Raw genomic sequence first — 11,720 nt, forward strand, 5'->3', positions numbered from 1 at the left:
ACATACGTGTGTGTGTGTGTGTGTATATATATATATATATATATATTTTTTTTTTTTTTCAATTTAGTCTAGGACCAGGTGCTGTGGCTCACACCTGTAATCTCAGCTCTTTGAGAGGTCCAGGCAGGAGGATTGCTCGAGGCCTAGAGTTTGAGACTAGACTGGTTAGGATGGTGAGAATCTGTCTTTATAAACAATTTGAAAATTAGCTGGATATAGTGGTGTGCTTGTGGTCCCAGCTGTTCAGGAGGTTGAGGTGGAGGCTACCTTGAGCCCAGGAATTTGAGGTAGCAACAAGCTCTGATCGCACCACTGTACTCCAGCCTGGGTGACAAAGCGAGGCCCCATCTCTTTTTGGGGAAAAAAAAAAAAAATCTGCAGTGAGCTGTGATTGGACCGTATCACTCCATACTCTATCCTGGGTGACGGAGCTAGACCCTGTTTCAAAAAAGTATATAATGCCTACTAAAAGTTCTTATTTTATTCTTATTTTAAGGTTGTATGGTATATAAGTAAATCTGTATTGGTTTAAATCCTGCATCTGCCCATTACTAACTTAATCATTCTTTGCTTCAGTTTTTCCTTCTCTAAAATGGGGATAACATGGTAATCTAGGTTGTATGTGGGGATGAAATAAATTTATCCATGATTCATATAAAGGTGCTAATTATCAACTAGTCATAGGCACATAGAGTCTATATGTCATGCCCCATTGCTTTTTTTTTTTTTTTTTTTTTTGAGATGGAGTCTTGCTCTGTTGCCTAGGCTGGAGTGCAGTGGCATGACCTTGGCTCACTGCAACCTCCGCCTCCTGGGTTCAATCAATTCTCCTGCTTCAGCCTCCCAAGTAGCTGGGAATACAGGCATGCACCACCACCCCAGCTAATTTTGTATTTTAGTAGAGATTGGGTTTCACCATGTTGGCCAGGCTGGTCTCAGACTGCTGACTTCAGGTGATCTGCCTGCCTCGGCCTCCCAAAGTGCTGGGATTACAGGCATGAGCCACCACACCTGGCCCCTTACTGCTTCTTATTAAGTGTCTTAGAAATTATTTGGAATTTCTTTTTTTTTTTTTTTTTTTTTTTTGTTGAGACGGAGTCTCGCTCTGTCGCCCAGGCTGGAGTGCAGTGGCCAGATCTCAGCTCACTGCAAGCTCCGCCTCCCGGGTTTACGCCATTCTCCTGCCTCAGCCTCCCGAGTAGCTGGGACTACAGGCGCCCGCCACCTCGCCCGGCTAGTTTTTTGTATTTTAGTAGAGATGGGGTTTCACCGTGTTAGCCAGGATGGTCTCGATCTCCTGACCTCGTGATCCGCCCGTCTTGGCCTCCCAAAGTGCTGGGATTACAGGCTTGAGCCACCGCGCCCGGCCTGGAATTTCTTATACTAGAATTTAACTTTAAAATTTTGTCTAAATGGTTTTGTTTATTTTGGTAATGATATTGAACCTCTAAGGAATGAATGAAATAGTCTCTCCAGAAAGGAGCTGAGCTGAGCAGGGAGTTGGAAACCATACATGTTAAACTAAAAACATGATACTACAAAGGGTAGGAGTGGTTCAGAATGCCAACTACTGTGTAAACCATGGAAACTTCCTTGACTAGTGCTCTACTCCCAAAGCCCTTGCCATGTAAATGCCAACTATGTCTGTGTGAAATAATAACTTGGACCATCTTAAAGCTTTTTTGTCCTTGTGGAATTTGAAATCATTTTTGTGGCTGCTGAGAATGACATTTAGAGACTATAACATTTCCTTTTATCACTTTTTTTTTTTTTTTCAGTGTTTGAAAGATGTATGGTGATCTTGAAACCGCCAGACACAAGAAAACTTCTAGCAAATTCAGGGGAGGTTTGTCTACACTCAGGCTGCAGTATTTTCAGCAAACTTGATTGGACAAATGGGCCTGTGCCTTATCTTTTGGTGGAGTGAAAACATTTGAGCCAGTGAAGCCAAATCCTTATAGCAAGCAGCATGCAGCATACCTGGCTCTTTGCTGATTGCAAATAGGCATTTAAAATGTGAATTTGGAATCAGGTGTCTCCATTACTTCCAGTTAAAGTGGCATCATAGGTGTTTCCTAAGTTTTAGGTCTTGGGTAAAAACTCCACCAGTGTCTACCATCTCCACCATGAACTCTGTTAAGGAAATTTCATTTTTGTATATTCCTGCTCTTTTCTCTTCATTTTCCTGTCTTCTGCATAATCATGCCTTCTTGCTAAGTAATTCAAGCATAAGGTCTTAGAATAATAAAATCACAATCTTAGGAGAATGAATAAAATTGTTATTTTCCCAGTCTCTTGGCCATGATGATATCTAATAATTAAAAACAAATTAAAATAAATTTTTAAACTCCTGAAGATAAATTAGAAGAAATTGTGCACCTTCCACAAAACATACAAAGTTTAAAAGTTTGGATCTTTTTCTCAGCAGGTATCAGTTGTAAATAATGAACTAGGGGCCAAAATGCAAAACCAAAAATGAAGCAGCTACCTGTAGTTAGTAATTTCTAGTTTGAACTGTAATTGAATATTATGGCTTCATATGTATTATTTTATATTGTACTTTTTTCATTATTGATGGTTTGGACTTTAATAAAATTCCATAGTTTTTAATATCCCAGAAGTGAGACAATTTGAACAGTGTATTCTAGAAAACGATATACTAACTGAACAGAAGTGAATGCTTGTATATATTATGATAGCCTTAAACCTTTTTCTCTAATGCCTTAACTGTCAAATAATTATAACCTTTTAAAGCATAGGACTATAGTCAGCATGCTAGACTGAGAGGTAAACACTGATGCAGTTAGAACAGGTACTGATGCTGTCAGTGTTTAACACTATGTTTAGCTGTGTTTATGCTATAAAAGTGCAATATTGGACACTAGCTAGTACTGCTGCCTCATGTAACTCCAAAGAAAACAGGATTTCATTAAGTGCATTGAATGTGGATATTTCTTTAAGTTACTCATATTGTCCTTTGCTTGAATGCAATGCCGTGCAGATTTATGTGGCTGCTATTTTTATTTTCTGTGCATTACTTTTAACACCTTAAAGGGAGAAGCAAACATTTCCTTCTTCAGCTGACCGGAAATGGCCCTTTAACTGCAATAGGAAGAAAAAACAAAAAGGTTTTTGTGAAAATTGGTGATAACTGGCACTTAAGATCGAAAAGAAATTTCTGTATACTTGATGCCTTAAGATGCTATCTGCCCAAAGTTCTGAAAGACTTTAAGATAGGCAGTAATGCTTACTACAATACTACTGAGTTTTTGTAGAGTTAACATTTGATAATAAAACCTGCCTGTTTAATCTCAATGTTTGCTATTATTTTGTTTTGTTTTGTTATTAGAAGAATTATGGCACTGATGGAAGTACATGGATAAGCCATCTCTTCCTAAGGTGGTGATAGGGTTTTTCTTTAAACTTATGTATAAAAGCTATCAGTGATAAAAGTACTCAAGATGGCCTGGCACGGTGGCTCAGGCCTGCAATCCCAGCACTTTGGGAGGCAAGGTGGGTGGATCACGAGGTCAGGAGTTTGAGACCAGCCTGGCCAAAGATGGTGAAACCCTGTCTCTACTAAAACTACAAAAATTAGCCGGGTGCGGTGGTAGGCGCCTGTAGTCCCAGCTACTTGGGAGGCTGAGGCAGGAGAATCGCTTGAACCCGGGAGGCGGAGGTTTCAATGAGCTGAGATCATGACGCTGCACTCTATCCTGGGTGATAGAGCGAGACTCCATCTCAAAAAAAAAAGGCTAAGTCTAGCCTGACTTCTAACATTTTATAGCAAGATATATTATCAGTATCACTTGACATGCAAACTCTGTTGTTAATGTGTTTCAGTTCTGAAATTAGATTATAACCCCCAAGGGCAGGGATTATGTTGTACCTACATTTCCCTCAATGTCTAGCACTTTTTTTACTTCGTAACATTTACATCAAATGTCTATATTTCTGTTCACCCAGTATGTTCTTCATAAGCATTCATTGAGTGTAGCTTAGTTAACCCAGGACAGTTTTCAGCCCTAGTCCTTGCCAACATCACCTTACAAGAATGAAGCCATTTTTTATTAATACTTTTGGTGTTTGCCATCATGTATGGTAAAGTTCTCTAGACAAGCTAGAGTCCTCCCCCAAGTTTTCCTTGCTGTAATATCTCTGGTAGGCATTTAATGTTCAGGTTGTTACCTACCTTCAGTAGAATCAGAGTTGCCTGGGCAAAGCTAGTGTTACTCATCTTGGTACAACACCTGGTACAGCTGCTCTCTTCATGCAGAAAAAAAAAAAAAAAAATGGCAGAAGGAAGTGGAGTAAGGGTGATGGGAAAGAAAGGGAGAATGAGGGAAAAGAGGACTGGGATATGTGGAAGAACCTTAAAGTTCCACCTCTTATGTTTATAGTCTTCTCCCTGCATTCTCCAGCTCTCGGGGAAAACAAAAGCTTAACAAAAGTAGACAGAATGAACATCCATGTATTTTTTTTTAAGCAATCCAGAGGTCCCACTTTTTTTTTTTTTTGAGACGGAGTCTCGCTCTGTCACTCAGGCTGGAGTGCAGTGGTGTGGTCTTGGCTCACTGCAAGCTCCGCCTACCAGGTTCTCGCCATTCTCCTGCCTCAGCCTCCGAGTAGCTGGGAGTACAGGCGCCCGCCACCACGCCCGGCTAATTTTTTGTATTTTTAGTAGAAATGGGGTTTCACCGTATTAGCCAGGATGGTTTCTATCTCCTGACCTTGTGATCCACCCGCTTCGGCCTCCCAAAATGCTGGGATTACAGGCGTGAGCCACCACACCCGTCCGAGGTCCCCCTTTTTTACATCTATTACTATTATGCCATGAATTCATAGGTTCCAGGAGCCCAGGCTTTTTCCCATTGGTTCTCACACAGTGTGCTGCTCTGGGTGGAGTGGGTTAGTGCTTCGGTTGAACCCAGGGACCTTTCTCTTTGGCTTTCTTCCTTTTCTGATCATTTTCCTTCACGCATTTCGGGAGGCTATCTCAGCTCTTAGAGTGGTTAATATGCTCAAAACACACATTGATTCTATTGTCAAGAATCTTATCCTTGTTTACAACAATGCCAACAGGATGTTGGGTAACATTACAGACTCATCCAGTTTTACCATGGTAGCTTTTGTGTGGCATTCCTTTTTTGGTTGGTTGGTTGGTTTGGAAAGGGTTGCTCTGTTGCCCAGGCTAAAGTACAGTGGCACAATAGTGGTTCACTGTAGCCTCAATTTCCCAGGCTCAGATGATTCTCCCACCTCAGCATCCCAAGTAACTGGGAGACTACAGGCACGTGCCACCATCCCAGCTAATTTTTGTATTTATTTTTTTTAAGACATCGGGTTTTGCCATGTTTCCCAGGCTGGTCTTGAACTTCTGAGTTCCAGCAATCTTCCCACCTCAGCCTCCCAAAGGGCTGGGATTACAGACATGAGCCACCTTGCCCAGCCCCAGACTCTTAACCAGATCTCAAATGAACTGAGAACTCACTTAGTACCAAGGGGATGGTGCTAAGTCATTCAGGAGGCATCTGCTCCCATGATCCAATCACCTCCCACCAGGCCCTACCTTCAACATTGGGAATCACATTTCAACGTGACATCTGGAAGGGACAAACATCCACACAGGCCGGGTGCGGTGGCTCACGCCTGTAATCCCAACACTTTGGGGGGCTGAGGCAGGTGGATCACCTGAGGTCAGGAGTTCAAGACCAGCCTGACCAACATGGTGAAACCCCGTCTCGACTAAAACTATAAAAATTAGCCAGGCGTGGCGGCGTGCCCCTGTAGTCCCAGCTACTCAGGAGGCTGAGGCAGGAGAATCGTTTGAACCCAGGAGGTGGAGGTTGCAGTGACTGAGCCGAGATCACGCCACTGCACTCCAGCCTGGGCGACAGAGCGAGACTCTATCTAAAAAAAAAAAAACATGAAAGAGGGGATCTGGAAGAGAAAGTAAGACTTGAAGACTGGTCGATGTAGTTAATACTCCCCTAGTTGCTCCTTCATCTACTCTGGCTCTTTGCCTAACATTGCATAAATACAGCTTATTTGTTTACAGCATCACAGAGTAGGGCTTCTAGTGCTCCTTTGGTCTGCCTTTTTACTTTATATCCAGCTTGCCATTAATTTGGCAGCTACTTTATATTGTTGCCATTCTAAAAGTGAATGCTGATATATGGATAATAAATCTGCTAGTTTTACACTTGAATTTGAGCTAGTGTCTTATAACTGAAACCCTTTCGAAACTTAGAGTCAACGCTACAAACACATTTTTAAAGATCAGTGTCAAATACTCAACTTGTTCTGGTTCTCAGCCTCCTTTGTGATTCATTCTTTCCCACGTGATTGGTGTTAATCATGGTTCTCTCCTCAGTCATCTTCATCTATTCATTCTCTCTGGGCAAATTCATTCATTTATTTCCACACTCCTCTGTGGATCTATAGATCCTCTACCCAGCACTGTAATGGACATTTCCATTTGGATGTGTCCCACGCATTTCAAATCCAGCATGCTTAAAATGGAACTTACCTTGCCACATTCAAAATCCTGCTGCTTTCTGGGTTCTTTTTACTTCACTAACCAGCATCATATACTGCCAGGTCTTAAGGAGGTCATTCTTTTTTTTATTTTATTTTATTTTTTTGAGACGGAATCTCCATCTGTCGCCCAGGCTATAGTACAGTGCTGTGATCTTGCCTCACCACACCCTCTGCCTACCAGGTTCAAGTGGTTCTCCTGCCTCAGCCTCCAGAGTAGCTGGGATTACAGATGCATGCCACCACGTCTGGCTAATTTTTGTATTTTTAGTAGAGACAGGGTTTCACCATGTTGGCCAGGCTGGTCTCAAACTCCTGACCATAGGTGAGGTGATTCATCTGCCTCAGCCTCCCAAAGTGCTGGGATTACAGGCATGAACCACTGCACCTGGCCCAGGAGGTCATTCTTTTTTGTTATTTTTATTTTTTATTTTTTTTGAGACGGAGTCTCGCTCTGTCACCCAGGTTGGAGTGCAGTGGGGCAATCTCAGCTCACTGCAACCTCCACCTCCTGGGTTCAAGTGATTCTCCTGCCTCAGCCTCCTGAGTAGCTGGGATTATAGGTGCCTACCACCACACTAGGCTGGTTTTTGTATTTTTAGTAGAGACGAGGTTTCACCATGTTGGCCAGGCTGGTCTTGAACTCCTTACTTCAGGCGATTCACCCCCCTCGGCCTCCCAAAGTGCCAGGATTACAGGCGTGAGCCACCGCACCCGGCGCAGGAGGTCATTCTTAACCTCCTCTCCTTCATCATCCTAGACAATAGTATCTCACCCATTTTTTGCCTCAATGTTGAACTCTATGCATCAAATTTTGTTCCTCTCTATTGGCAGTATGTTCTAAATAATTTTTAAAATTAAAAACGCAGATCTGATCATGTGCTCTTGAAATCTTTTAATAGCTTCCCATTTGCTGTGGGAAAAATCCATATATGTACAACCTGCATGACATTGCATAAGCTGATTCCAGCCTTCCTCTGTTGCTTTCTTGCAAGGTGCTTTTTCCCCTCATGCTCTGTATTCTGTGATACATTTTCCAATTGTTTGTGTGGTAGTGATAAACTTTTGTCTGTTTCCTCTACCTGAAACATCTTTTTTTCTGCTATCTGTCTCTTAACTGATGCCCACTTAGAAATCTTATCTTCCTGGGCAGGCGCAGTGGCTCATCCCTGTAATCCCAGCACTTCGGGAGACTGAGGCCAGAGGATCACTTGAGGTCAGGAGTTCAAGACCAGGCCGGCCAAGTAGTGAAACCTTGTCTCTACTAAAAGTACAAAAATTAGCTGTGCGTGGTGGTGAGCGCCTGTAATTCCAGCTACCCTGGAGGTTGAGGCCGGAGAATTTCTTGAACCCAGGAGCTGGAGGTTGCAGTGAACCAAGATCATGCCACTGCACTCCAGCCTGGGCAAAGAGCAAGACTCTGTCTCAAAACAAAACAAAACAAAACAAAAACCAAACAAACAAAAAAAGAAATCTTCCTAAGGAAGACCTTTCCTGATGAAATAGGCTCACAGTAAGATCTCCCTGTAACCAGTTTCCCATATTGTTAATGGCAGTGTGTTTCTTGTTCCTCACTAGTGACTAGTCAGTGCTTAAGATATATACAATATTTGCTGAATGAATAAATTTATATTTATTCCTGCATGTGGAAACTAATGTGATTATATATACATATATATATATATATTTTTAGACGGAGTCTAAAGTTTTTTAGACGGAGTCTCACTCTGTTGCCCAGGCTGGAGTGCAGTGGCCTGATCTTGGCTCGCTGCAACCTCCACCTCCCGTGTTAGATTCTCCTTGCCTCAGCCTCCCAGGTAGCTGGAACTACAGGCGCACGCCACCACGGCCAGCTAATTTTTGTATTTTTAGTAGAGACAGGGTTTCACTGTCTCTTGTTGGCCAGGCTAGTCTCGTACTCCTGACCTCGTGATCCATTCACCTCAGCCTCCCAAAGTGCTGGGATTACAGGCGTGAGCCACCATGCCCGGCTGATTCTATATATGTATATATATATTTTTAAGAATTTTTATAAATGCAAATGTTGCTAAATAGCAAATACTATGTTTCTTTCTTTTTGTTTTGTTTTGTTTTGTTTTGTTTTGTTTTGTTTTTTTGAGAGGGAGTTTCATTCCTGTTGCCCAGGCTGGAGTACAGTGGCAAGATCTCAGCTCACTACAACCTCAGCCTCCCAGCTTCAAGAAATTCTGCCTCAGCCTCCGGAGTAGCTGGGGTTACAGGCACCCACCACCATGCCTGGCTAATTTTTTTGTACTCTTAGTAGAGACAGGGTTTTACTATGTTGGCCAGGCTGGTCTCAAACTCCTGACCTCAGGTGATCTACCTGCCTTAGCCTCCCAAAGTGATGAGATTACAGGCATGAGCCACCGCACCCAGTCAATATTATGTTTCTTTGGCACCATTTTGTGAATTTTTAAAATGTTAATGTTAATCTAATTATTAATGGTATGCTTTTACATGGGAATATACATTCAAAGAGTCACTTTTTTTTTTTTTTTTTGAGAGGTAGTCTCGCTCTGTCGCCCAGGCTGGAGTGCAGTGGCACGATCTCGGCTCACTGCAATCTCCGCCTCCCAGGTTCACGCCATTCTCCTGCCTCAGCCTCCCAAGTAGCTGGGACTACAGGCACCCGCCACCACGCCCGGCTAATTTTTTGTATTTTTAGTAGAGACAGGGTTTCACCGTGTTAGCCAGGATGGTCTCGATCTCCTGACCTCGTGATCCACACGCCTCGGCCTCTCAAAGTGCTGGGATTATAGGCGTGAGCCACCGCGCCTGGCCTAAGGTAGTTTTTCTAGTTGCACATTTTAAAGTCAATTAAAATCCTGGGGAACTTCTTCTTTTAAATGAAACAGGGTCTCACTATGTTGCCCAGGCTGGTCTCAAACTCCTGGCCTCAAAAGAGATCCACCCACCTCGGCCTCCCAAAGTGCTGGGATTACAGGCATGAGCCACAACACCCAGCCAAATTAATGTCTTTATATTTATTTAGTTAGTTAGTTTGAGATGGAGTTTCACCCTTTTGCCCAGGCTGGAGTGAAGTGGCAGGATCATACCTCACTGCAACCTCTGGTTCCCAGGTTCAAGCGATCCTCATGCCTCAGCCTCCCGAGTAGCTGGGATTACAGGTGCGCACCACCACGCCCAGGTAATTTTTGTATTTTTAGTAAAGATGGGGTTTCTCCATATTGGCCAGGTTGGTCTCAAACTCCTGACCTCAGATGATCCTCAGCCTGACCTCCTGATCCACCTGCCTCAGCCTCCCAAAGTGCTGGGATTACATGTGTGAGCCACTGCGCACTGCCGACTTTCTGTTTTGTCCTAAATTTTCTTTTCTTTAAAACCTTCCTTACCAAAATACATCTTCATAACTTTCTTCACATCTCTTCTCTACTTCCTGGTTCCTTTCTACCTTGTTTCCTGAATAACATTTTAAAGTCTGTAATTTGAATTAATCTTCAGATAACTTCTGAATTAGATAAAATTATTCTTTCTCTCAATAAAACATATCTTCTTGGGTACATATTATATACAGAATTATATCTTAACTAGAATTATTTTCCTTAGTAACTTGAAATTTTGAAAACCTAGGAAGCAAGAAATCCTGAGCTACCTATCACATATTAGCTTTTTATAAATGAGAACCATTCCACGATTTTTAGAAACATGTTTCCCCATATCATAATCTTTTCTTAACTGGAAATGACCCAGACATCCAATGACCAGCAAAATAACTTTAAGATTTTAAGTTACACAAAAGTTCACCTATAGCACTTACTCATTGATATTTTATTTGTTTTAGCAGTTCATCTAGATTATTTATAAATCATTTCCTTGTTATCTATTTTACAAACTGTGAATATCAAGTGTTCACCTTTTAAGAACCTTAAAGGTAACTACATGGGCATTTTCACCAATAACTCAGAATATTCTGCTGTTTTTTTCATTAAACCAATAATATTAAATTAGTCTTACTTATTTAAAAATGTGCATAAAGATCATTTTGTTTTGGCTGGGTTTACAGTTTTATAACCTTCTGTGCCAAACCCTGATACCTCAAGATATCTAGCAGAGACAAATATAAAACCCAAACGAAAGTGTATACTGACAACTCTGAAGACATTTCTATTTTTATTTTACCAATAATTTTATTTATTTATATGTATTTGTTTGTTTTTTTGAGACAGAGTCTCCATCTGTTACCCAGGCTGGAGTACAATGGCGCCATCTCGGCTCACTGCAACCTCCACCTCCTGGGTTCAAGCGATTCTCCTGCCTCAGCCTCCCGAGCAGCTGGGACTACAGGCACCCACCACCACGCCTGGCTAATTTTTGCATTTTTAGTAGAGACGGGGTTTTACCATGTTGGCCAGGCTGGTCTCGAACTCCAGACCTCCAATGATCTGCCCGCCTCGGCCTCCCAAAGTGCTGGGATTACAGGTGTGACCCACCGTGTCCAGCCTCAGTTGGGCTTGTTCAACCTACAAATGGGAATTCCTTTACAAATTTCCCAAACTGAAAGGAGCAGATCCTGCTCTCTGCTGTCTGGGTCCACAAAGTGCACTCATCCTATCTGGATGCAGTTGTCAAATTTCAAAGGCTGTTCTTCCGAGGCAATCAGGAACACTGTTGAGGCTGGCTGCAGAGGGGCCAGAGAGAAGGAAACTCACCTCCAGCCAAAATTGCGTGGGCAGCTGCTTAGGAGGGCTTCTGAGCCTCCCGGCAGCCCATCACAGCCAAGCCACAAGCAAAGCATACTGGGTCAGAGAATCAAAATCTGTTACTAAAACACAAGGGGCTCCATCTAGGTTCTGCTGCTCGCAGCACAGAAAGACAAATCAGTGAGACAACAATGATTGCCAGGGAAGAAGGTTTTAATCAGATGCAGCAGCCAAGGAGATGGAAGATCAGTCTCAAATCCATCTCCCTGACCAACTAAAATTAGGGGTTTATATAGCAGGAAAGAAATGTAACTACGTATGGGAAAACAGAGGAAGCAATCATGATGAATGAGGGGTCTGGTGTCTTAATGTCTGGATGCAATGATCTGGTGAGTTTCAGTTATTTGATACCTTTTGAGAGGCCTGGTATCTCCTTGTCTGGATCTGGTGAGTTTCAAGTTTTAAGACCAGAAGGGTCAATTTCTATGTTTATCAAAAAAA

At 42.5% G+C, this 11,720-nt stretch overlaps 1 protein-coding gene across 7 annotated transcripts in view; it reads left to right on the top strand.

Moving 5' to 3' along the window:
• ESRP1 (epithelial splicing regulatory protein 1) overlaps positions 1-3,315 on the top strand; it is a 78,143-nt gene extending 74,828 nt beyond the window's left edge. For all 7 annotated transcript variants that reach the window (XM_017861929.1, XM_017861931.1, XM_017861932.1 and 4 more), the window contains one exon: positions 1,779-3,315. In XM_017861929.1, the coding sequence (XP_017717418.1) occupies positions 1,779-1,799 (21 nt within the window). In that variant the 3' untranslated portion in view covers positions 1,800-3,315. The remainder of the gene's footprint in view (positions 1-1,778) is intronic.
• Positions 3,316-11,720: the final 8,405 nt, after the last annotated feature.

This window comes from Rhinopithecus bieti, unplaced genomic scaffold, assembly GCF_001698545.2.
Source record: "Rhinopithecus bieti isolate Rb0 unplaced genomic scaffold, ASM169854v2 scaffold_62832, whole genome shotgun sequence".
Lineage (NCBI taxonomy): Eukaryota > Metazoa > Chordata > Mammalia > Primates > Cercopithecidae > Rhinopithecus > Rhinopithecus bieti.